Source organism: Gavialis gangeticus, unplaced genomic scaffold (genome assembly GCF_001723915.1).
Source record: "Gavialis gangeticus isolate Ggan-Ray unplaced genomic scaffold, GavGan_comp1, whole genome shotgun sequence".
Lineage (NCBI taxonomy): Eukaryota > Metazoa > Chordata > Crocodylia > Gavialidae > Gavialis > Gavialis gangeticus.
The window spans coordinates 16450097-16475521 of NW_017729029.1; the positions used below are offsets into that span (position 1 = coordinate 16450097).

Consider the following 25425-nt stretch of genomic DNA (forward strand, 5'->3'; position numbering starts at 1 on the left):
AGTAAGCCCTCCTGCAGAGCTCTTACCCCCAGGCTACCCGAAGGGAACTGCCAGTCAGGCTCCGGCCTGGCTGTTTATAAGGGCCCAGCCCTGCCCCCTTCTGGTCACGTGACCAACCTGGTTGCTCCAGCAACCCACACCTGAGCTGCCCTGGTGATTGGCAGCTCGACCCATACTACCACTGCCAGTAGCAGGCACCCTGGTGCCTGGCTACACCTCTCCCCTTCCCGTGGTTGAGCCTCCTTAGGAGTGGGGTGCGGGAGTGCCCCACGACAGCGTAGTAACACTGTGTGTGGATCGACTCAAGACTAAAGTTAGTCCCAAGTCGGTCCACCCACACACTGTTACTGCGCAGTAAGGCGTCTATATGTGTGTTACTGCGCAGTAACTAAAATTTGATATCTGCATGATGCACCTATCAAATTTATACCCAAGTCGGCATAAGTCACCATATTTACCGTGCAGTATGGGCATGCACATGTAGATGCCACTCATACTGCACAGCAATTTTTAGTTAATGCGCAGTAATTTTGGTGACTGCGCAGTAGATCCGTACATGTAGACGCACCCAGTGACAAGTATTCTTGAATTTCCTAGTATTTCATAAGTGGTTTAGGTAAGGAACGGTGAATGATTGAGATATGGTAATATAATGGTACCAAAATTATTAGTTACCATAAATTCATAACAGCCACAGGTAATTATAAAGTATAAAGCAAGTATTAGGAAGTATATGAAAAACCAGATAAATTGCTAACTGCATAAAAGGACTGCACATTAAAGTAGCAGTGATACTGGATTTACATTAAATGGCAAATGTAGCAATAATTGCCACTGCATGTAATATACTGATAATAAATATTCAAATTATTTCTATTAAATTATAGTCCAATATTAATTCAGCTATTAAAAAGATAACTTTTCTCCCTCTTTTTTTAATATTCACTTTCCGATAACAGCCTAGAAACAGGATTACAAAAACTACAAAGTTAAATTATTTAAAAATTCAAATCCCTAAAAAATGAACTTTATGCAGCTTTCTGCAATAAAGATGAAAGGAAAATTAGTAAGAAAAATCCAAATAGCCATGAGAGTTTTTCCCTATATTACAAGTCTTCCCTAGTGACAACCGGTGTGTGCATGTGTCAATTTTACTCTCCCTCTGCAACAAATCCAAATATCATGATTTGGTATCTTAGCTTGTGTCATTTCTATCTATGCCAAGCTGAGATTTAGGAAACCAATATCTGTGGTATGGAAAAGCAATTTTTGGCTTCAATCCAGGGAAGCTCTCAGTTATGCACTTTATGCATGCGAGCAGTCCAATCGGAAGAGTTCATCAGGGATTGTGTGCATAAAAATATATATGTATTATATATTTATCCCCTTACATATATATGTATTATATATGTATCCCCTTAAAAACAGGATCTACGTTTAACCAAATTCCAAAAAATCATTTGGAATCTTTGCATGGAAAATCTCCAGGTTCCCAATAATTTTTACCTTGCGAGAGCTTTGAGATTTTCTTGATGTTTTCTTTCCAGGGAGAGAGAGATCAAATGAAAATTTCAAACTTGAATTAAAATCCACGCCTTGGGTAGAAAAATGTACAATTACACAATGGATAGCTACAGCCAAGGAAGCATTTCAGGAAGAAATTAAAAAAAATAAATCATGAGCAAAATCTTGAAAAGTTCAGAGCAAATAATCAATTAATTAATGCTACTGGCAAACTGAATGAAATCTAATTGGGAGACAAGAGAGACATCTTCAAGTGATACCAAAAATGTTGTTATGAGAAAGAGAATGAAAGCAACAAGTCATTTGCATATAAACTAAAAGCTAATCAGGCACAAAGAAACATCCTTCCAATCAGAGAAAATTGTAATTCAGACAAAATCAGTTAAACTTTTACAAGTGATAAGAAATTATACAAATCAAAAGTAACATAGGGGTAGTAGAGGGTAGTACACCTGGAGGGTAGTAAAGCACTGGAACAGGCTACTCAGAGAGGTGGTGGACTCTCCATCCTTGGAGGTTTTTAAGACCCAAGTAGATGAAGCCTTGGCTGGGATGATGTAGCTCGGGCTGGTCCTGCTTGGAGCAGGGGGTTGGATAGATGTGACCCTCCTGAGATCCCTCTGGACCCGCATGTTTGTGCTTCTACCACTCTGATTATACTTTAAAAACTTTGTTCATAACTTGTTCATACTCCTACAATGCTTGTTCATACTCAGTGACTATAAGCTAACCTAAGTCCACTGGATATCAAACAGCTATGACAGTTCTCACCATCTGATGGCTTTGGGCAATTTTACATGCATTTCTGATGTGGTGCTGGGCACTTTAATTAGCAAGCCACACTAATTAAAAGCACCCGTGCATCATGTGCATTGGCATCACCGTGCAACCCCGCACCAAAAAAATGGTGGCGGGGCACTTTGAACTAAAGCGCATAGATGTGTTTTATTTCAGAGCGCTTTGCACCATCTTGTCAGCATGGAGGCGCGCGGCGAGGCTGATACACGTGATGCACAAGGCTGCTGGACTGCATCAATTTCTGTGCTCGAGCAGGCTCCCTCATGCATGTAAGAGCCCCTTAAGCTGAATGTCAGGGTTAGGATGTGATCAATATGCTTCAGATGCAACCAAAAGTTTGAATCATTCTGGTGAGAGGGGAATCTGAAAATCAGTAGCATGAAGGATGAGAGACAGAAAATTTTCCTAAGAAGTCTTATAATAACTTATGCTTTTTGCAGCTTATTATTGGATACGTTTGGTATGCTAATTGAAGGAAGAAGCAGCCTACCCCTTTGCACTGACACAACACACAAGCAAAACTAATGAACATCTCCAGACTCTACTGTGTTGGGCATCCTCAAGCTTGGGGGAGAAAAAAAAAATCATTTTGTCATTCCTATAGATTTGCAATGCTTTATATCACAAGGTTAAATGATTGGTTGCAGTGATCCTTGATGATTAAAAGGAGTCAATACTGTCAGTCTCTCCCTTTAGTAAATTCAGATCAGTTCCTAGGGAGACAGGGACCGGACAGGATTTTTATGAGAAGAGAGATTTCTCTCTGTTTGGCCTGAACCACACACGAATCCAAAGATGAAAGGCCACTGTGATACAGGTGGAGATGGAGATGTATGAGATTCTGAGACAGATGATGAAAAAGAACAAATCTTCCAAAGGCATGCAGTACCCACATTACTTACAACTGAAAGAACAGGGAAGCCAATGCAAAAATAAAGCTAATTAATGAAAGCTCTTTCAATAGGAATAGATGTGTATCTGCAGAAATGAGTCCAAAAGGACCTGTCTCTAGACACTGTACAGTTTTCAATTGTATTTATAGAGGAGAAGCACCTTTTATGAAGCAATGAACAACAGATTCAGGGGAAACAAACTGATGCAAAGAAATGGAAACAGATACGGTGAGAAGGCGCTATTCCAAAATAAAAGGGCAACTGACACGTTATTGTTTCACCAATGCCCTGCACACCAGGAGAGCAGGCAGGGAAGGCTCACTGGGTGGCTTGGTCCTACTGTGGAAAAACCTTGCAAGCCAGTCATTAATGTTGGCATTTACCAGGGGAACTGTGTTGCCTATTGGTGAGATGTCTGCTGGGGGAAAAAGGTCAATGAGACGATTTTCAGTGCTGAGTTTTCGGCAGTTGCAGCTCAATGTTCCTTTTCATGGCATTGGAGAAAAAAAAGACAATGCCAGCAAGGACGGCACTCCCATGACAGCACTGAGGACAGCAACAAGAGGAAGTGGACCTTGGTGGCCTGGGAAAGGAGAGAGCCCTGTGGGTTTGGGGCCTTGGTGCCCTTCCCCACTAAATAGTCATTGGTTAAAATGCATAAATAACATCAGGAGCAAGGATAAGGGCTGAGGCTCAGGTCCCTCGTTCTCTGGTCAAGTCTCTTAATCCTGCCCTGTGCTCTCCTATGCAATCCTGCTGTCCGTGGGACTCCTGGGCATGATAAATTTAGACAGGCCACACGTGTCAAGCGGTTGTTACACAATTAACTGGTTGACTGTGTAAGAAATTTAAACCAGCCACGTGGGCAAAGTGATTATCGCATAATAAAAATAACTATCCAGCTATAAAAAGAGACTAGCCAGCTATCAAGTTAGTGCTTGAAAATGTGTAACAACTCTCTAGCTGGTCTCTATCCAGCTTTCGTTCGAATGCAAAGCAGGGCCCATTGTGACATAGTCCCAAATGGCTCTGTCGAGTGCAGGAAGCTCAGGCGAGCACACTCAGTGTGCTCTTGCAAAAGTGACTTTCTGCAGTGAAAAGCCAAAACAAAAATGGCCTTGTGGGACTCCAGGCTTACATATGTCTCAGTGGCTGCCATATCACATACACTTGTTCTAGATGCCAAACTATTCTCCTAGCCAGCCAGCCACGTAAGCACGATGTGGACAGCAGGAATCGCATTGGGCTTGTTTCTGCCTTCTAACAGCTACATCAGGACAAAAGACACTAAATCTTAGTGCACGGTAGGACACTGCGTTTAGCTTTTGCCTGTGGCAACACCTGCGCTATGCCGGTACGCAGATCTAGCCGAAAGGAGCTTTGTAAGCCGTTCTGTTCCCGAGCCGGAAAAGAGAAGAGTGCACGGCTCATTCCTTCTGCAATGGGTTGCATCAGTGGGACCATCAGGAGATCCTCAGTTAAACTGATTTGTGTCACCAAAGTGAGCAGGTACAACCGAATCCGCATGGACGCGACCATGCCGAGTGACTCAGTTTCATTTTTGACTCCCGCAATGATAAGGGGCAAACTAACCTGATCCGGGGTGAACGCCTGAACTAACAGGCTGTGGGACAGCTGCCACCAAAACAGGTAAGGAGAAAACTACCCTTGTTCCTCCCTCCTTTGTCCTGCACTATATGCTGGACATGCTGCCTTGCCTTTATGTCACCTTGCATTGATTCATTGGAGGCTGGATACATTTTAAAAGCTTCTTTCCTAAGAGGTAACTCTAAAGTGGATGTGCCTCAGCCCTACCTATAAAGCACAGATTTGCATATCCACAAGCTTCCTGTGTGCAGAACTATCTTCCTTACCCAGGCAAAAGCTCTATACATTTTACTCCATGCCCTATACATTGGAGCACCACCTGCATTGCACCAAGCAGTTTCATCACTCGCTGACTTCAGGAAGAGATTTTAATAGGCATGGAGGGAGCTCAGGATCTCTCTGGATCAGCCCTCACTTCTGCAGCTGGGACTTTGGTGGTAACATCACAAATTTAGTTTAATTACGGGCTGTGACTGTCATGCGGACCATCTATATGCTTCACTACATTTGATGGCTTATAGTTTTCCCAAAGAAATCTTTTAAAATGAGAGCTGAATGACAACAGCTATTTCAGGACAAAAATGAAAAGAGGAAGTCCTCATCCTCTAAAGAAAGAAAGAAACAAAAGGAGGACAAAAAACCCTTCCTGCTTGCAAGTCGGATGATTTCCATCCAGGATGCAGCGTCTGCGTAACTCAAAGCACTCTCAGTACATCCCAGCATGAATCTTTGCAACCATACATCATAACAGTTGGCTTAAAGCCATTTTGATGTTTTGTGTCAAACTGAGGCCTTATTAAAAGGAGCTCTGGCATGATATCTCCAAAGAAGAGCCTTCTGTCTTCTCACCTCTTGCAGGCGTGCGCATTCCCAGATGCTTGATCATGTCTTTCAGGGTTATGATTAATGGAGGAGACCTGCACTTCACTATTGATCGACTGCGTTTACTTGCAAAATGTTAAACGTTTTGGGGAAATGCATCAAACAAGTCCAGCCAGATGGATGACGGTCCCATGAATGCCCGCGGAGAGGGTGACAGGCGCCACGTCTCCCTTCTTTAAAGCAAAGCATTCACGCTATCACTTTTCTATCTCTACGGATCAGAGAAGGGAGTGTGTGGAAAAAGGGACCGTGCTTTGATTTTGGTATATTTAAATTCCACCTAGATTTTCCGATGGCTGATGTCCAAGAGGCAGTAGGGCCTAATGAGCAGGACTGCGAACCAAGAGTTAAGAACCTGGGGGGTTTGTTCCTAGTGCTGAGCCTACGGGTGACATTGGGCAAGTCACTACACCTGAATCTTACCCTGTTTCCTTTCCCATCCATGACTGCCCTGTTTAAATCATAAAATGTTCCAAGCAGAGACCCTTCTCAATCTGTGCATAGGCTATGCCTAGCATAACAGGGTTGAGGACTGTAAAGCTCTACCCCAGCATGACTAGTATCAAGATAAATATGATTATCAGAAAAATAAGGTGCATCACAAATGATTAATTCCTTACGTGTTCAAACTGCAGGCAGACTGACTGCAGGATAGATGATAATTCAGTGCAATCTTGGACCATGATAGATGAACGCTACCTTGGACAGCTGCTTAGGGCAGGACACCGCATTTGCTAAGGATGGACATTTTAACACCTGCAGTCCTCATTTAGGTTGGATTGGCCCTCTATGAATATGCTGTGTCATCATCCCAGTTTAAGCGGGAATTCTCAAAGGAGTTTAAGTGATTTAAGGGCCCAACACCCTTTGAATGTCTGTGGGATTTGGGCACCTTGTTTCCTTAGGCTCCTCTGGAAGAAAATCTCAACCGAAATCCCTGTCAATTGTAACTCTAGGTCTGTAGAGGAGATGGCCACTAATTGTGATAGGTCCTTGTATTTTTCCCTAATTCACTACCCTTGTTTGGCCTTGCAGGCTGTGGGGCTACATGGGAAGGTTGTACAATATCCATCCGAGCAATGGATGAAAATAAATGTTACATCACTAAATCTGACCAAACCAGCCTAACCCTTAAAAAAAGCCTAGGAAAAAGCTTCATTACCGTTTCTGTGCATTTGCTGTGCCCATCTTCAACCAATCTTTCTATAGATGCAAGGAAAATACCATAAGCCTTCATGACTTTAGAGTTCAGTATTTTTAATATCCCTGGGGTGTTTCTTCAGCTCAACTTATCACTATAAAACACCTGCAATGCTATAGCACCTGTTCCAGCATGGGAGAGACTAACGCACGCAATAGGGATCTTGTACACGGGACTTCCAAGCATACGTTTTTGAGTGTTGTCATGAGATTAGACCTTAAACCTGATTGACAATAAATGCACTCACGAACATTTAATATGGCTGATTGTTTCCCATGGACCATACGATGCGGTTTGCTGGCCCTATTCCTTCGTGGCACGAAGCAAAAAATAAACATTTTAAGAGACCAGAAACTTTGAAATATTTTACCATGTTTGGGGGAGAACAATGGTGATTTTGATCTTGGTGGGTTTTCGGGGCGGGGGGCTACTAGCTGGACAGGGCGCACGTGTTTATCCAGCAGCTTTTTGAAGCAAGCTTGCCGATTCTCAAACATACTCCGCACATTCTCAAGCTTGATCTGGCACGAGTGTATTTGACTCTGCAAGAAGAGAAACAGACTCCCGTGAGCTAACTGCACTATTTTTTTTTCACTTTCACCCTGTAACAGAGATGCTTAAAAAGCTGGCAATATGGCAAGCTGGCTTTTTTATTAACATTAATTTTTTTTTTAAAAGCGGACTGGAGGTGGCATTACCTTGAGTTCAGGTGTTAAAATGGACTCGAAGTCATAGTGCAAAGTTTGGGGGTCAAAGTTTAAATAAGGGGATGAGCTTTCGAGGAATTTTTCTATGTCCTGAAGAGCTTTCTGGGCGCCTTCCTTAGATTGGCATTTATCCATTTGCTGATTGGCTAGAAGATAAGCTCCTTCATCACAGCACTGGAGAGCCTGATAGAAGTGAAGCAAAGGAGATCAAACAGATTGGGGAGTTGAATCATCTGATGAAGCAAGGAACAAACGAAAAATATTTTCATCCAATAAATTTAGCATTCACAGGTACTTCCTTTTGAATTTGGAGAAAAAAAAAACCAACCAAAAGCTAATTAGCCACATCAGAAATCTACTCGACTCTTCTGCATTTCAATAGTGGGGAATAAAGCCTGATTTTTCTGGAGAATGACTAGACCCCTAGCGCAGCCAGCCAAATTCTCCTCTGACTTCCAATAGCACCAATTCAGTGGTTGGAAAATTACAAATTCACTGAAAATCTCCAATTCTCCTTGTACTTCCAGTAGCACCAATTCAGTGGTTGGAAAATTAAAGCAGCATGATGCAGTCGGAAGATCCACCATGCACCGCAGCATGATTTATCTCACTCTGAGAACGGAAGTGGCAAAGTACACCATTAATTGCTGAAAGTCCCAATCATTAGCACAGCTAGACTGTGGGACTCATCGCTGTGAGATGAGATTGCAAATCAAGAAGGAAAAGCATTTTTTTAAAGAATTCACTATTATGTGGTTGGGGAAAACCAGACATTCTCATTAGTCACATTCATAAGGATTCGGAAAACAGCTTGGCAGGAATATTAAACCTCATGTTTAATGAGGGCCGGATCAAGATCTAACTGATGGGCTAGCAAGGAACTTGCATTGCAGGCCTGTTACTCTTCAAGGGGTCAAGCCCTGCATCCAAAGCAACTGGTAAGGGCCGTAGGTGGGACAGGGCATCAGGCTAGATGGGCCATTGAAGTGACCTGGTCGCTCCTATGGTTCTATATAACTCTGTGTCCAGCCAGATGAGTGGTACAGTAGAGCACACGGTTGAAAAAACAAGGGCTGCTTAAGTGAAAAGTGTGGTACCCGCTAAGAAAGAATGGATGGGTGACAAACCTGTTGCCGTTGACTCTAAGCTCACATCAGCCACATGCCTTCTAGCTTAAGCACCATGATTACCCCCGACTGAATCGTCAGTGTTAATTATGATACCGAAGAGCTCTGCAGCCACACGACTCCACTTCTGGGCAGGATTACCCGCCAACCAGTCATTTTATTTTACGATCAATTATGTCCCATCTCTACGAAGTAGTGACAGTGAGAACAAGCCGGACTTCATCTGTAAATGGTTTCTTCACTCCATTGAATCTAAAAGCCTCCTAGGGAAGCTACCATCTCATGGTTGCATAACTAATGTCATGGTTAACCGTAATTACTGTTTTGTAATGACACAAAAACCGTGCTTTGGGGGCGCTGGCCACTTCAATTATTGAACTTTATTGCAACCTAATACTAGTAAAAGCAAATGGGGTGCCAAAGAGCTCCATCCTCTCCTCCACTTGTTCAATGTGAATATAAAACCCTTGGTAGGATAAGCAAGGAGGCAATACCCAGTTATGCATCTCTCTTTTCCTCATCAGATCTAGCTGGCACAGGTGAATGCCTTACTTGGTACAGCTTGGTATAGCTGGTGGCATGGATGAGAGCTCACAGGCTGAACCTAAGTCTGGGTAACAGTGAAGAACATTGATGGTGTTACGCTCAATTTTGGATACTGCACTCCTGGGGAACTGCTGGGACCCCATCCCCAGCTGCTGTGAGATGGTCAGAGGCAGAAGCGGCAGGGTAGTCTGGTTTCCTACATTTTACTCCATGCCAAAGACCTGCCTTTTGCAGTGTATGCTGGAAACCCAATCTGCATGAGAGCGTGGCATCCTGCCATGGGGACACAGCCCAGCTGGAACTCCCTGGATTAAAAGACAGAAGACAGATGCTGGCAGAGCATGTTTTATGTGGACATCCCGTCTCCTGGGATGTCCTCCTCCACTTTGGTGTGAAAGAGTCTGGATTTTTTGGTTTTTCATGAGCACAGCAAGGCCACCCTGTTTGGGCAGGTGTTTGAAAAAGGTTCAATAATGCCTTGGTCCTTGAGGAGGTGTAACTCAAACATCTGCGCTGTGCAACAGCTGTTTCAGTTATCTGGATCTCAAGCGATCTAGCTATGAGAGGAGGAGGGAACCCGTTTTCTCTCCTATCCCTGTAATGAGATTCAAAGCTAGTTTTCCAGGTCCTCAGAAAAGCAGGAACCTGGTGTGGGGACCACATGGGGAACGACTGAAAGGGAGGGGTGCCAAAGCACCCTCACAAATGCACGTGCATGTACACCCAGGCACACGCACTCAGAGCAGAGGCAAGCAAAATTCATCCTTCTTGAGTCTACACCAGGGTCTTTGACACTAACATCATAAGGACTCAATTGTCTGAGCTTGCAAGCTTCAGTCCCTTCGCCGGCGCTCACAGGAGGTTTTTGACCCTTTATGGGAATCAGCCATTACAGGACAGAGGCCCGCACAGCAAACGCGAGTTACTAAAGCAGAATGCTGTTTCTGCAAGACCTGGGTTTCATACAGTTTGCTTCTGGCTAAGGGGCCATCGCTATGGAACATCCACATGCTGTGCTGTCCTTGCTTTGGGCTGGGGCATGGCACTTCTGATTATTACCTGCTGCAGGTGGATGTGTAGCTCCAAGGTCTTCTGGAGCCAGGCGTGCTTCCTCTTGAGCTCATCGGACACGACGTCGGAAAGGTGCCGCAACTCATTGCATTGCTGGCAAATCAGGTTCAGTGCATAATGGTGACTGGCTGCTAGTTGGTGTCCATGCAGGATTATCACCTGGGCTTTACCGATCAGCTCCTTTCACAAAGAGAAGGGAAAGAGAAGGATTCGAGCCTGGTTTTAAGGATGCCACCCAGTGCACAATGGGGCAACACCTGACAAATGGTAATGTGCATCTAAAAGCGTCATCTGGTATCACCCACTGTTAGCAGAAGATGCAAGGAAATACATACCATGTGAAGTGGTCAGCCCAGTTCTGCATTCAGCCTGTACCTTTAGAAACAGGGTGCTGCCAACCTGGGAGGACAGCTTTGTAATGTGTTTTTCTCATTCAAAAGAAAACAAGAGAATCACTGCAACAGGTTGGTTCACCCACACAGCTGGGCCCATGCCAAGATGGCCTGGGGTATGATGCCATCATTTCATTGATGATTGCACCGAGGAGGAATTAAGCACTGCATCTGTGGCCCAGTTCGATGTGTAACCTTCTACCCTCAACTAGGCCAAAGCAATGGTTGCGTCTTTTCTCATCTTGACCCGACACCGGGAACCTTTCTCCTTCGTGCCCTGTTTGTTTCCCTGCAGCCCTTCTTCAAGCTCCCATTTCAGAACAGTCTTCTTTCAAATGGTGGATAAACCCCAGACTTCCCCACTATGCTGAATTAACCATTGCTGGGATTTCTCAAGGAACCTAAGGGAGTTATATACCCAACTCCTGTAGGTTCCCTTCCACATACAAAAAATAAAAATGCGAAAAATAGATTTCAACATTTTCATCACGGTTCTTGTCATTGCCTTTCCATGTCTTCACCCACACATGCACCTTGGGACAGGGCCTTGTCTTGCTTTTTGACTTATCTGCAAGCTTCATTGCCAAATGATTGCATAAATCATTCTGCCCCATGTCCAGCCCCTACCCTCAGCCTGCTCTAGGCAAAGAAATTTGCCTGTTCTGGATTTTATGTCCAGTTGGCAACTTAGTTAAAATAAGAATAGCCAAATGTGTTGTCACGAGGTTTTTCATGTGATCTGAATGATGCTCTCCAGAGGTAAAAGATGAGTGAAATCCATACACTCAGCTACTGCCTGCCAAGTTACAAGAGAGCAAGGCCATTTCTGGGAACACGCTCTACCTCTTGTTAAAGGAGGGCTTATTGGGTTTCATTGGTAGATCTATCATTTGAAAGGTTATCTCACCTGAGCCATATCATCTAAACTGCCCAAGTCTTTGAGCCTTTCTTTTACTTGAGAGACGCTATCTCCAGTATCAGGCAGGTCTGCTTGCCGGTCCATTAAAAATTCAATAGCATTCTTGACCTAAAAATATAAAGACAGCTGTTGCAAACTGATAATGATGATAAGCATAGCACTCCTCTCTGATCTAAAGCCAATCAAACTGTAGTTAAGATTGCTCAGGGAGACAAAGTGGCAGTGCAAGGAAGTTTGACTTAAAAAAAGTCCCAATACACCCCGCTCTGGCAATCCTAAGCACAATGCCTGCAATCTCTTTGGTTGCCTCCACGAGTGTCAGGGGAAGGTACCGTCTCATCATACCTCTTGAAAGCTTTGTTCAAACTTCCACAGCTGTAGATACTGCTCCATTTTTAACTGGTGCTTTTCCCAGAATCCATCAAAAGCAGTTTCCATCTCGTGCAACTGAGCAAGTAACCTAAACAGCAACAGACAACGGTAAGACAGAAAAGAGCAGGCAAATCCAAGACAAGCAGAGTGCAAGCCCCCCAGACCCCCTGAGAAGCAGGGACTCAGAGATCAACTTGCCTAAGTTAGGAGATTTGGGACCTGGACTTTAAGCCCCGAGCTAATTTCCAGCATGTAGATAGAGGCTCATGCAGATCTTAAAGGTGACAACACTTCTCTGTCTTATCTCTCTAATCGATGGCATCCAAGAGCCTGGTCTCTGAAGGCTCCAAGTGTATCCCCATCCCATTTTACAAATGGACAAACAAGGACACAGCAAGGTTAAGGCATGGACCAAAGGTCTGACAGGCATTTGGTGGCAGAAACAGAAAAGGAGCAGAATTGTTATGGTCTTCCTTGTTATGACCTTCCCTTTTCTTCTATCAACCAGGTATTCTTAAACCGTAATATCTTAAACCTTAATATCGTGTAAGTTCCCATTTCAAGTCAATGAAACATGTAGACTCTGCACTCACCGATTCACGGTCTCCCAGTCCCCGGGTCTCTCACGGTGCTCTTCCGGACTCAGCTCGTTGCTGTCAGGCTCTTCTAAGCTACTTAACAGCGTGTTTCCTTCTTTTGTTACCATCATGATATCTTCCTGTACAAGGCAAAGTGCTTCTGATTAGTGCATTGGCAGTGATCAACTGTATGGTTTAAGGGAAAGCCTTTTTCCATGTCTCAGTTTGCCCATTTGTACAACAGGAACACTAACACCTACTAGGCCGAGCTCATACAGGAGAAGTAAGGTTATGCCAATCAATGCTTGCAAAGTGCTTTGAAACCCCTTGCCCGGAAAGCAAAATTAAAGTCATATACTGGCTGTGTCTCATCAGCCAGTGTCCTAATGTAAGTGCCCTAAGTAGCATATTGTATCATAGGGCACAAAACATTCACAGGTGACACGAGTGTGTGCAGAAATGGCCTGATCCCGCTTACAAGAGCCCCTGTCATTATGGGTCTGTCCACCGTTTTGTTATGAACTCATCCGACGTGGGTTAAAAACTAAACTTTCAGCCTTGGCAATCTGTTGGCATCAGATTAAATATAAATAATCTCATTCTGAGCTGGACCCAGCCCAAGAGCAAAAGTTGTATTTATTTCCAGAAGGCAAGAGGCCAGCAGAGAGGAGGGAGTCAGGCTCAGAGTCGAAACCAGATGGGACTGGTCAAGTGGGCTGTACGGGACGTGACAAGAAGCAAAAGAGCAAAGAGAATAAGAGGTCGGTAAAGTCCGAGGTGGGGAGTTGAGATCATTGCAAGGGCGTATAGCACCCAGCCTCTTGATACTTCTTCTTTCAATAGGAAGAGTGCCCGGATCAGGCTGAAGGCAGGAGAGGAGCTATTCCTCCTGGCAAAATACACATGCCCAGATTAAAGGGAACTCGGAACTGGGCTGAGCCTCCTGGGCTAATTGGGCAATTATTAAATCTTCCAAGTCACCACAACAAACCCTTATTCAACCACCTGGCGTAAAACCCCAAACCCACCCGCCAGCGTGCAGTAGGTAAAAGAAGGGGAGATGGGGGCAAGGTTGATGTCCTGCCACTGCAATGATGTAGGGAAAGGCCCTTGTTTCATACTACAGATACAGCCAAAAGTTTCCATGGTCTGTGCCAATCTGGCTTAGGGGGTAAAAATAAAAAAAATCCTTCCTGACCCCAAATTTGGTGATTGCTCTAACCCGGACCAGAAGAGCAAGACCCTCCAGCCAGAAACCTCTGGATTTCCTAAGTACCAGCACCTCAAAACCCAACCCTTAGGTGTGGCCAGGGTCTCACTGCCTCTGAGACATCTACCAGTTTAACAGTGAGGGAGTTCAAATACTGGAAAGGACTCATTTCTTTACTGGAGGGACAGGCACATGCATCTGCGTTGCAGCCAGTCTCCCTATGTTAAAACACCACAATCAGCAGTGCTACATGCACCGCCTTGCATTCCCTCCACACTCGAGGTGCAAATTGTTAGACAGCATTTGTATCAATCCAATTGCGATGAAGGATGATATAAGGACAAAAATCACATCCATTTTGTGACAAGGCAGCATCACGGAGGATGCAAAAGGAAACGAGAATTATGCTCTCAGCCACAGGTGGCTGCTATTTTATTTTGCCACGTTTTGCTCTCCAAAAAACCACTAAATCCTCCTTTTGATTCTGGAGCATTTGTCACCCGGGAAGATACCGTAATCCAACTGTCAAGAACTGTTGGACAGATGGCAATCTGATATTTTTCTTTTCAGTGCAACAAAAGGGTTAAGTTCTTAGTTATTCTGTTTAATTAGCTTCTGGTCTTTTTGTTTTTTGCATATCTTCTGTGATTTCTGTTCAGTATCACAGCTACAAAACAGCTTGGATCTACCGCATGTGATAATTCGTCCACATATTCAGGAAGCTATGGCACCAATCTGCTGGTTGCCATGAGAGCAATGCAAGAATCTCATGTCATTGTTGTAGCAATCTGTGCACAGTTTCTCTTCTAGTTTAATCTTTCCTATTCTTGACGGGTGGGACGGGTGGGGAAACAGGCCATATTCTGTTCACAAACCAAAGAATATTTTGATATTTAAAAGCAATGCATGAGATGCTAAAAAAAAACAGCTGACTTAGACCAAATGAATGATGGAGCAGTGCCATGCTTTATAGCCAGGATATGTTTGACTTCCCCACAGACAACAGTGGGTATTGCTGACCTATCTATATTTAGTATCTTATCTTCAGTATGACATTAGTGACTGATATTTGCTTCACTGCCTTCGGATTTATTCCTGAGCACAAAGGTTAAATCAAACATGGAACAATATAGTCGCTGGCGTGTTATATTTTAAAAAAGGCAGTTCTGTTCTCTGTGTCCGAGTTTGTGTGCATGGATGCATGTATTATATATGTATATGCTGCCACCAAGAAATATAAAAAATACAAAATATACTCCATGTGGGTACATACATATGTACACACACACACGCATATATAAATGCATGCATACAGTATCCTCAAAAGACCATAACCTGGAAATGGCAAGATGCAATCAATGAAATATATAAACTTTTGGATTAACCCTGCATCTCCCATTGCAAACACAGGATCCAGTCTCACAGCCCTCCCTCATCAGAAGCCCTACTGACTGCATGAACTGTCCGCATAAACGTACAAGGCTTCAAGATCTGTTCTGTCCATAGAAACATTCAGCGGCAAAGATGATAGCTTGGTTGTGCCAGACACTGGTACCAAAAACCCTTGTCAAATTTAATTTTTATATCACAATCTCAAATCATTTAAAAAATAGCTTTAAATACTAAAGAAACACATGTTGGTTTCTATACGATATGGGGAGTCTTGTTAAGATACAGTCATTTTGCCCACCATATATTAGGTATCTCAATCAGCCTCTCCAACTAATGCAACTTTCATAAAAAAATCACTAGGGTAGAGCTGGTGAGAAACCAGAATTTGACCCATAAGGCCTGCAAAGATTTGCAGACTAGACCATAATAGCTTTGAGACGTACAAAATCCTGAAGCAAAAAGATCTTCTTGGATCTCCCACACTACTTCTGTTCTCCTCTGCATAAAACTCCTATTGCCACCCATTAGAGACAGGCACACGCCGGGGCTTGGCATTCATCGGTGGAAGATGCACAGACCTACAAGAAAAGTGTTGCCCTTTGGAGCTGACATAGTCCTTCCATAATCCATCCCCGGAAACCACGATGTAGGACAAGCGTGCAACATAGAGTCAAGGAAAAATAAGACCTCTTTTGGAGTGATACCAAACTTGGCTCTTAACACCGCTATCCGATAAGCAGCTGGGAGCTGAAACAGTTTGCTGGATGTTGGCACGCTAGTTCTTTGAATGAGTGAAAGGAGAATACAAGCATAACATACAGAAATAGCCCTACTGCACTTCACGTCATCTGCTGGCACAGCCACATACATATGGGGGAAGGAGGAGTGCGAGGCAGACAGAGCAAACAGTCAATCCGACCTCAGAAGTCCTACCTGGCGTGGGAGAAGTGACTGAGAGTTTCCACTCAGACCCACCTTGAGCTGGCAGTATTTTTCCGTGCGCAGCGCCAGGATGTGTTCAATGGAGTACACGTCATCTGGCAGCTCGGTTTCTGCCAGCTCCGTCCCGAACGACTGTAACATCTGTGCAATATCCTTCACTGTTAGTGCAAAGCTCTCGATGGCCTGATGGGAAATAACGACTGCAATCAACCCGGCATTCGGAAGACTCGACGAGCTTACAAAAAACCCATCAAGGGCCAAGGCTGAAAATTTCAAGAGAGCCCAAAAGCTTGCTTACACACTTGGAAAGGGCAGTTTGCACTAACCTGTGACACACTAGCTGTTGTGCCTGAAATAGTACTCTGAGACTATGGGTGTGTGGCGAGCTGGCTCAGATGAAAGTACAAGTCTACTTCTATACAGGCAGGGCAGGTGAGCGAGTGAGTACCAGCTACAGGTGCCAACATAGAGGGGGTGTCAGCATGGCCCCCACCTCCCCCTGGGGATCTTGGCTGTGGTAGGTGCAGCCCCGTGCCCATCAGTGTGTGCACATGTGTGTGTCTGTCCATCTGTCCATCATGGGAGGTATGGCCCTGTCCCTGATGTGAAGGGGGTGGACTGAAGGCAAATGGGACTTCAGAAGCAGCCCCCGGGGAGCCCACACCACCATCTGTCCCCTGTGCTGCTACAAAGGGAGACCCTATCCCTCTCCCTAACTTTCTGGTAGTTGGCATCACTTCCCCCTCCCAAGACACTGAAAGAGCTTGCTATGCCTCTGCACACAATGGGGATTTTTTCCATGCTAAACACTCAGTACTAGGAGCAAATATTGCTTGCTCCTTTCTTGCCCCTTTTACTTGGCCTTATGCATTGTGGGATCTTTTTTTCCTCCCTTGCATCCCATTGAGATGTACGTATCAGAAGCCAGCTAGAAGCAAATGAAATTGTGGAACTGCCTTTGAACTTCCAAATTCCCAGCATTTCCCTTTTATCACCACGATACATCTTTTCTTTTTTTTTCTTTTTTTTTAGATACTCAGCACCATTTGCAAACTGCTACCATGCCACCAGGCTGGTCTTCCCAAATATGAAACAGCTGAGGGAGATGGGTTTGATTACAGGATTAATACCCCAAAATGAGAGCTGTCTCCTAAGTCCTCCAAAGCAGGTGCGCAGCACATGTTTGCAGCTTACTGGGCCTAGTCTGCAGCTACCCAGTTTGAGGTGGGGAGCTCAATTGGAGGTACTGAAGGGGGTGTCCACAGATATGAAGTAGGGAATGTCAGCAGGTGGTATAAGGCTTGCCAGTCATTGATGGCCTTGCAGGTCTAAGGTTTCCCTAATACATCAAGGTTATTGATGGTACCTCTATTTTTGCCCCTTGCTGTCCTGTCGCATCTTCCATGAGCTCATGAATAACAAGGGGATATGTCTCTTGTTCTCCCAAAGGCCAGCTGAATGTTGGATTTGACAAGGTCAAGGCAGAAAGGTTTATGATGGCAGGATCCTTTCATCGAACAAAAGGTGCAAGTTCTTTAAAAAGGAGATTTGCTGCCTCAGTCAGCGCAGAGATCAGCAGCGGCACCTTTCCCCACATTGCTCTGGCACATGATCTTCCGACCCTTAATCTATGAATCTATGAATCTATGCAGTTTACTTTCAGCTGATGAAGCATTTTGCTGGACACTCGGCTCATAGAAAGGAGCAATCCTCTAAGCAGCTGCAGAACAACAGTGGAGCATGATCAGGGACGCCGAAAGCAAGACAGGGCCATCTCTTCACAGGGCTAGAGGCTGATGAGCAATGCTGGCCGCATATCATATAGCAGCACGGTAGGCATAGCATGATGTCATGTGAGCAACAGGGAAAAAAAGGCTGAAAGGGGCAAATCAGAGACTTTCAAAGTGCTCCGAGAAGCCAGGACCACTGCCAGAGGTCTGCAAACAGGGCAGCTTTGTCCTCTTTGAGGAGAGGGGCTGCATCAAAGAAGAAAGGAAAAAAAATCAACTCAAACCTCAGGAACCACATGGCTATGTTAGCCTTAGGGCTTATACAAAGATAGAAAACAGCTTGTGAAGAATTAATGGATTATTTCACAAGCTGTATAAAAAATAGCACAGTTCAGGACTATATCAAGGAAGCTTCATGAAGGATGAAGCTGGGGGCTGTCTGGCTGGGCAGCAGCTCTGCAGAAAAGGACCTGGGGGTGACGCTGGACAAGAAGCTGCATAAAGTCAGCAGTGTGTCCTTGATGCCAAGAAGGCTAACGGCATCCTGGGCTGCATTGGTAGGAGCGCTGCCAGCAGATCAAGGGACATGATTCTTCTATTCAACAGGGGGGGGGACTGCATCTGGAGTCCTGTGCCCAGTTTTGGACCCCCAGCTACGGAAAGGATTTGGGCACATTGGAGAGAGTCCAGCGGAGGGCAACAAAAATGGTTTGGGGGCCAGGACACAACTTGTGAGGAGAGGCTAAGGGAACTGGGCTGATTTAGTCTGCAAAAGAGAAGACCAAGGGGAGATTTAATAACAGCTTTCAACTCCCTGCAGGGGGGCTGCAAAGAGGTTGGAGCTGGACTTTTCTCAGTGGGTGCAGATGACAGGACAAGGAGCAATGGGCTCAAGCTGCAGCAAGGGAAGTTTAGGTTGGATATTAGGAAAAACTTTCTCCCTAGGTAAAACACTGGAACAAGTTACCTAGAGGTGGTGGACTCTCCACCCTTGGAGGTTTTGAAGGCCTGGGTTGACAAAGCCCTGGCTTGAATGATCTAACTGGGCATGGTCCTGCTTTGAGCAGGGGGTTGGACTAGATAACCTAAGGTATCTTCCAACCCACATTTCCCATGATTTTAAAGAGGGGCACTGTATTTTCACTGCTGTGTTCTAAGGGCATGGCTGGGTTTTAAGGGCTCAGAAAATGTAATGAGTATTAAAGACAAGAACTTCACGCTCCAGAGCAGAAATGGCATTTTTAATGATAATTTTAAGATGCAACTTTGATAAAAAATGGTATCACCGCAGAATAAAAGTCTCCTTTATTGTTACGCGCCTTGAGTACGAATAGATGTAATAGTTCTTGCTGTGAGAAGCCATGTGCAAGTACAAACATTAGGATCGAAAATAAAATGGAAGTTAGTGGAGACCATTGTTTCAAATAGGGCAAGCAATGGTGCTGTAGTATTTGCAGTGGGAAGAAACAAGTGTGGGCAGGAATCTTTGCAGCAATTTTCTGCCCCAAGTACAGAGGAGGAAAAGGGTGAGCATTGCTGGAGCACATTTCCCATGTTTTCATGACCTCCATAAGTTGCCTCGGTCTCTCCGTGTCCTTTTCCATAGGTCCCCAGGTCTTTGCAAAGCCCCGCTTGGCCAGTTCTCTGGTCAGATGAGGGTCCAGCTGCAGCACCTCTCCATGCTTTTTCTTTTTAGTCCTCCACTCATGAGCTTTTTGCCTTCACTTGGATCAGGCTTTTAGGAGCTCTTCAAAGACATTTCCTCTTCTCTTCTGTTCTTCTTCCCCTTCAGATATGCCAGACATTAGGCCAGATAAAGTCCGAGTCTGCAAAGGTCTGGCCTGCTCAGGAGGCAGATCCTGCGGAAGGTAAGAAAAGCAACAGGCAGCCACTGTTTCAATGGCACCAAACACAAAACATTTTTGCCTCCCTTTGGAAATGCCATCCCCACAGCCTCTTTCCCTGTATTGAGAGACGGTGGAGGCCATAAGTCATCTCTGACCTTACTTGGACACTTGCTTCAAATCACGCTGTGTACTCCTAGAGCAGGTGAGCAGCAAGAGCCTGCCTGCTCTGAGGGTCTGAGCAGTGTGGCACTGGGTTGCAAACCATGGAAGTGATGGGCAAGGTTTCTAGGGGCATGGTAGGTTTGGGCGAGGGATGAGTTTGAGGATGAAGGCTAGAAATTGCATTTGACCCTCTATAGGCAACCCTTATAAGGGAGGGGTTGTCAGGATTTCAAGTGACCCAGAGGCAGAGATACAGCTTGGCACAGAAGGCTACAGGGAACCCAATGAGATAGGCACTGCTATCAAAATGGCCTTGAAGGACATGCAGTGGGATTGGAAGGATCCAGCTATCCGTTCATAAGAGGGACAAGGGCAGCTCTGCCTTGTGATGTCAGTGCCATAACAGAGCATATTCAGTACCTTAAATTCTCCTTTAGGTCCCCGTGAGACATGCATAATTCACTGTTCAATATATGCAATTTTGCAGTGTTTGTTAAGGGCCTTAATCATTAACAATGTCCTATGCCTCTCGCCTTATTACCTCTACGTACTGTCCTGCATTTCATGCACAGAATTTATTTGCTGCTGCAAAGCTATGCTTTGTACTAGAAAAATAATGCCTAGAGAATATCTGGTACTATGCTGAGACAATGCTTTGAAATGCCCTTTGTAACACGCAGTGAAAGCTATAACCTCAAAAAGGGCACCCAGCACACCAGGCGATAGGTGGATTGTTGCAGTGTACTCAATAACCACATTTCTATTTTAGTAATGCAGTGGACTCAATAACCACATTACTATTATAGTAAAGTTTTCCTTTGTGAAGGTGGGAGGATGGACGTTGACTATTTAGGCACTTGTGTGGAGGGGAAGAGGATGGTGTTGCCATGCCAGGAGCCTGGGAAGATGCAGAAGGAGAGTCTAGTGGCAGCCAAGAGCAAAGAAATGTTAAATGCTCACAGCAAGGTAGATTCTGAACAGATCAGTAGATGCGGCTCATATTTGGATGAGGGCAAAGCCAGACCTCAGAAAACCTGTGTCTACCCACCTTGCTGGCTTCCAGGGAAATGCATGTCTTATGAGGCAGCCCCAATTACTTTTAAAAAATAAAAAAACCCAAGTTTAATAAGTGAAGAAAAAGTTACTTACTGGGGTAAAGTCCACACGGGCATCTTCTTGGTTGCTTGTGAAGAGGTCCTGGCGTATAGGTCATTCTCTGCTATCAAGGTCTATCTCGTCCCAGAGTCTTTGCTGTCCTGAAATGCCTCAGCACGGTGACAAAACCCTGTTGCATTCTTCACCATACAAACCATTGCCCTGAGCAATAACAGAGGTTGGTTTTGGTCCTGGGCTGTAAGCCGATTTCAGATCCTTGGTTTTGATCCAGTACTCAAAGAGGTCCCTGCTGATCCCAGTGGAAGATTCAAATGCAATTTTTGGCATTAGCTTCAGCATAGCTGGGAATTAAATGTATTTCATTCTTTGCATGATACTAAAACTGAAGCTGTCAAATAAATCTGGGTTGAACATTTCTCTTGACATTTTCCTGCCTTCTCCGCCTGGTCTTGTCCATGTGTTTTCCAATCTGTTCAGTGCATTGCATGGTTAAACAAAAAGATATTCTCGCTGATTCTTACTGTTAGCCTTGGCCAGGTTCAGAACGAGAGACACACGCATCCTATACTGAGATCCAGGAAGACACAGACATCTGTGGACAGCATTACTGGACAGGACCCCAAAGCCAAAATATGGCAAGACTTTCATTAATGTTTACAGCTATCTGGAGAGGAATCCAGCCTGCCATTGCTCTGTGAGCTGCAAGTCCAATGAACGCTCAAGCTGTTGCATGTATGGAAACTTTTGGTAGGATATAGTTAAATCAAGAAGCCCACTCCATGCAAAGCCCTGGCAGTAGGAAAGGGCACAGTGCTTGCAAAGAAGACACACAGGTATTTAATTTATTTCATCCACATGCACAGAAAAAAAAATCCCACAATATTCACCTGGTAAAGCAAATGTGATGAAAAAGAGATGATTTTGGCCTGTGCTATGAACAATTTTATGGCAGGAATTTTCACTAGGCATTTTCACCTGCCCAATTCCCATGGATATTCAGTAGGATCCCTTAGGAGTCCTTGAAAATCCTATTTTAGCCACATTAAGGGATTTGCCTTGCAGGGCACTCCCTAATGAGGGAGATGAGGGTGCCCATTACCTCCAAAGAGATATTTGGCAGAGGCTGAAGCTCCTGGCACTCTAGAAGCAAGTCCCATGGGCTATATGCTATACATATCATTGGTAACATGATGTAAAGAAAGCTACATACAGTTCGGAAGATAACCCATTCGCTATGGCAGTACTCCAAGGTGCCCCCGAACTCTGGTGTTAGCTGCTTTTCATCAATATACGTCAACAAATCGCTAACTGAACTCAGCATAACCACCTAGGAACAAGGGGACACCATTAATTGGTCATCGCAGCTTCATCACAAGGAATGTGCACATCAAGTCTGAAACACATTATTTATGAACAATGGTTTTGACCCCATTAAGGTGTCTTTATTTTATGATTATGCCATTGGTCGAATTTGTACATATCAATTAAAAGCTAAAAATATACACGCTATTTTAAACTTATATTTAAAAATCCTCCATTTGGGTTGGCTTAACATGGGTTGATCCAACCTTCTTTGAGCCAGACCACGTTGAGCAACGGCCATTAGGCCTGGGTAGTGTTGAGTGCAGACGACGGGTTTCACAAAGGGGTAAGAGGGACACTTTACCCACCCTTCAGTGAGGTTTAGGGGCAAAAAGAATGATTTCCATTTGCAATCTCTGATTGGACATGCCAATTAGTAAGTGAATTCCACTTACTAATTAGTAACTGGAATTCCAAAGTGTTGGTCAGCAGCTGTGACAGAGGCAATGACTAATCTGGAGGGAATATTTGGGCTATTTGGGTTTTTACCCGACTTCTAATTATAACTCTTGTGAACACCATATAATCAGTCTCATCTCAATTATAATTCAGTAGCACGTGCCTACAAGCCTCAGTCTGAAACAGGTCGCTGGAGGCTGCAATCTTGCCATGACTTGACACAGACTTGATTTTATGCACTGCGAGCGAGCTCCTGGGGACTACTGGGACTGTTCACACTGCATAAAGTTACGTTAATGCATGCCTTTGTAAGACATCAAAAAGGAAATGCGCACTTATACAGGCCCCAATTCTGCAGCTGGATCCAGAAGGGACTCCAGCAAAACCCCAATGAAGTATCAAATGGATCAAGTGCAGGAGTTCACATCTCTGAAACTGACTATGGAGTCAGAGCCTAAATGCTAGTGTGCAAGGAGCCGTGGCATTTTTTTGCAGGGTAGGGCAAGTCTTATGGGGGGGAAAACATACCCCTGGTTTTGCAGGGGTAGAATACCAAATTCTCCAAAAAGCGCTGATTTTGTTTTTCTTTTTGATTGAAAGCAGAACCTTTTGGAGTGCAAAGTGTAAAAAATCCTGTGCAAAAAAAATATATATATATAATTATTTTGGAGCAAAAAAGAGCAACACTTCACACATCTTGTGAGCGTGTAATGAAGCGTCCTCACCTCAAGTTCTACAAGTCCTGCTCTGCGAGGATGTAAAGACCCAATGATTTCAAAACAATTTGTGTTCTTAACTTGCTACGTTTCAGAGACTCTCAACAATTGCAATTGTTGAAAGTCCTTGAAATGTGTCCAGCTGAGAAAACAAGCTGGTTCAAATCACTCTTCTAAAAATAAGTAAAAAAACCTTTACAATGATGGCTACAGATGGCACCAATAAGAGACTTCTAAAATGGGTGCCACTTCACGTGTGAGAAACATTAAATTGGTATTAAATATTTTCCAAATGGGTGCCACTTACCATGGGCTAAACATTAAATTGGTATTAAATACTGCCCTGTCACCCTGCTGAACAAGTTCATGCAGCTCTGGGTGGATTCATGGAGGGCAGCAGCATGATTAAGCTTGTAACTCCACTTCTCATTATGGTGTTTCTTGTGAACAGCAAACTATGGGGTACAAAGCTGTCAAGTCAGCCCCCACAGGCATGGACCACATACTACTCCAAGGAAAAGTAAATGTATTTGTATGTATTTCTCCCAGCAAGGCATGAAAATCCAATCCTTCCAAAAAAAGATTATGATGGAGATGTCTTTAAACAGCATATTAAAAAAAATACCCCGGTTACCCTTTCCCCCCAGGCAGATACCAAACAGCTTCAGCAAGCAACATGATTCAAAGTCAGTTTTTAGGGCTATATGAACATAATGCAGATAAATTCATACCGGTAATTTAAGAAGAAAATCCTCCTGACTAAAACGAAAGCCAATGTCAGTGAAAGTGCGCTGGAAAAACCCAGTGGGGCGCAGAACCATCACCAAGTGCAGGTTCCCAGGGAAAGAGGCCTGCAAGAAAGCATTGAACGTGATCAACTTGGATAGTCCACTGGTCTACACTCAGGCAGTACCTCACATTTAACACAAAGTGGATCAAAATACAAAACTGACCCTTACTTTTTCCTCCTGATCATCCATCCACTCCCTTCTTTACCAGTTGCCCCTTGCCTCCCTCTTGTATAGTCCAACCTGGACTGTACATCTTGTAGGACAAAGAATACGTTTTGCTTGACATAGCTGAAGAGTTGCTCTTGTAGTTGCTGCTAATTTCCAAGCATTTTCTGGTGCTACCTAGGAAGCTCTCACCAATGTTGAGTGCTTGGCATTGGGCATACCAATGGTTGCAGTGCTTACGGTGGGCATACCAAACCATTTTCCAACCCAATGGTTGTGGGCATACTTGCAGTGCTTGGTATTGGGCATTTCAAACTCATTTTCCCTGAAGACCTTATAATCTAGGATAGCATTAGAGATAGCAAGTGAATTCAAGAACCAGCAGGAAACCATATGTGGGGAAAAGAGCACAAAGTAACAGGTACCACAGCACCAGGCTTGCCTAATTTCCCAAGCAACTGGTAATTAGTGCAACAGGTGAGATTTAGAAAGGGAGGGCTTAAGAAGGATCTCATGGCTTTGGAGATAACTGGTGAGTGACAGACAGAGTCAGAAAATGAAGAGTAGTCAGAAATCTAGCTGTTAAAATTGGGTTACAAGGGACAGAAACCGAACTATGACCTAAGTACGTCCATGCCAAATCATAGGGCCACACATTTTGAACTGGCCAAGAAACAAGCCAGCCTAGAAATCACAACCCGGAAGCTAGCCCAGGTGACGTTATTAAAAGAAACGGCAGAACGCAAAGATGAAATGGTGATATCCATTGTTTCAGACCACCACCGACACAGTACTTGGATCATTTTAAATGGTCAAGACACTTATAAACCATGTATAAACCACACATGATCTGAGCCTTCAAGAGGCTGAGAAACTACACAGTCCTTAATCCCAACATATAAAAGCTTGGCACCTTTGAAGTCCACATCACATATAAAATAATAGTTCATATAATTTAGGCAAAATAATTTATTT

General features: G+C 44.3%; 1 protein-coding gene and 1 long non-coding RNA gene across 2 annotated transcripts in view; both read right to left on the reverse strand.

Moving 5' to 3' along the window:
- Positions 1-25425, reverse strand: part of MCF2 (MCF.2 cell line derived transforming sequence) — an 84214-nt gene that overhangs the window by 38941 nt on the left and 19848 nt on the right. The window contains exons 5-14 of the mRNA XM_019521024.1: positions 24226-24345; positions 22228-22344; positions 16196-16345; positions 12634-12758; positions 12014-12128; positions 11657-11776; positions 10346-10537; positions 7605-7796; positions 7277-7448; positions 1507-1595 (exon numbers count right to left, since the gene is read on the reverse strand). Coding sequence (XP_019376569.1) covers positions 1507-1595; positions 7277-7448; positions 7605-7796; positions 10346-10537; positions 11657-11776; positions 12014-12128; positions 12634-12758; positions 16196-16345; positions 22228-22344; positions 24226-24345 — 1392 coding nt within the window. The remainder of the gene's footprint in view (positions 1-1506; positions 1596-7276; positions 7449-7604; positions 7797-10345; positions 10538-11656; positions 11777-12013; positions 12129-12633; positions 12759-16195; positions 16346-22227; positions 22345-24225; positions 24346-25425) is intronic.
- Positions 19118-21811, reverse strand: LOC109300613. Its single transcript, XR_002098276.1, has 2 exons — positions 21051-21811; positions 19118-19751 (listed from the first exon to the last, which is right to left on the reverse strand). It is a non-coding gene; the product is annotated as an uncharacterized LOC109300613 (long non-coding RNA).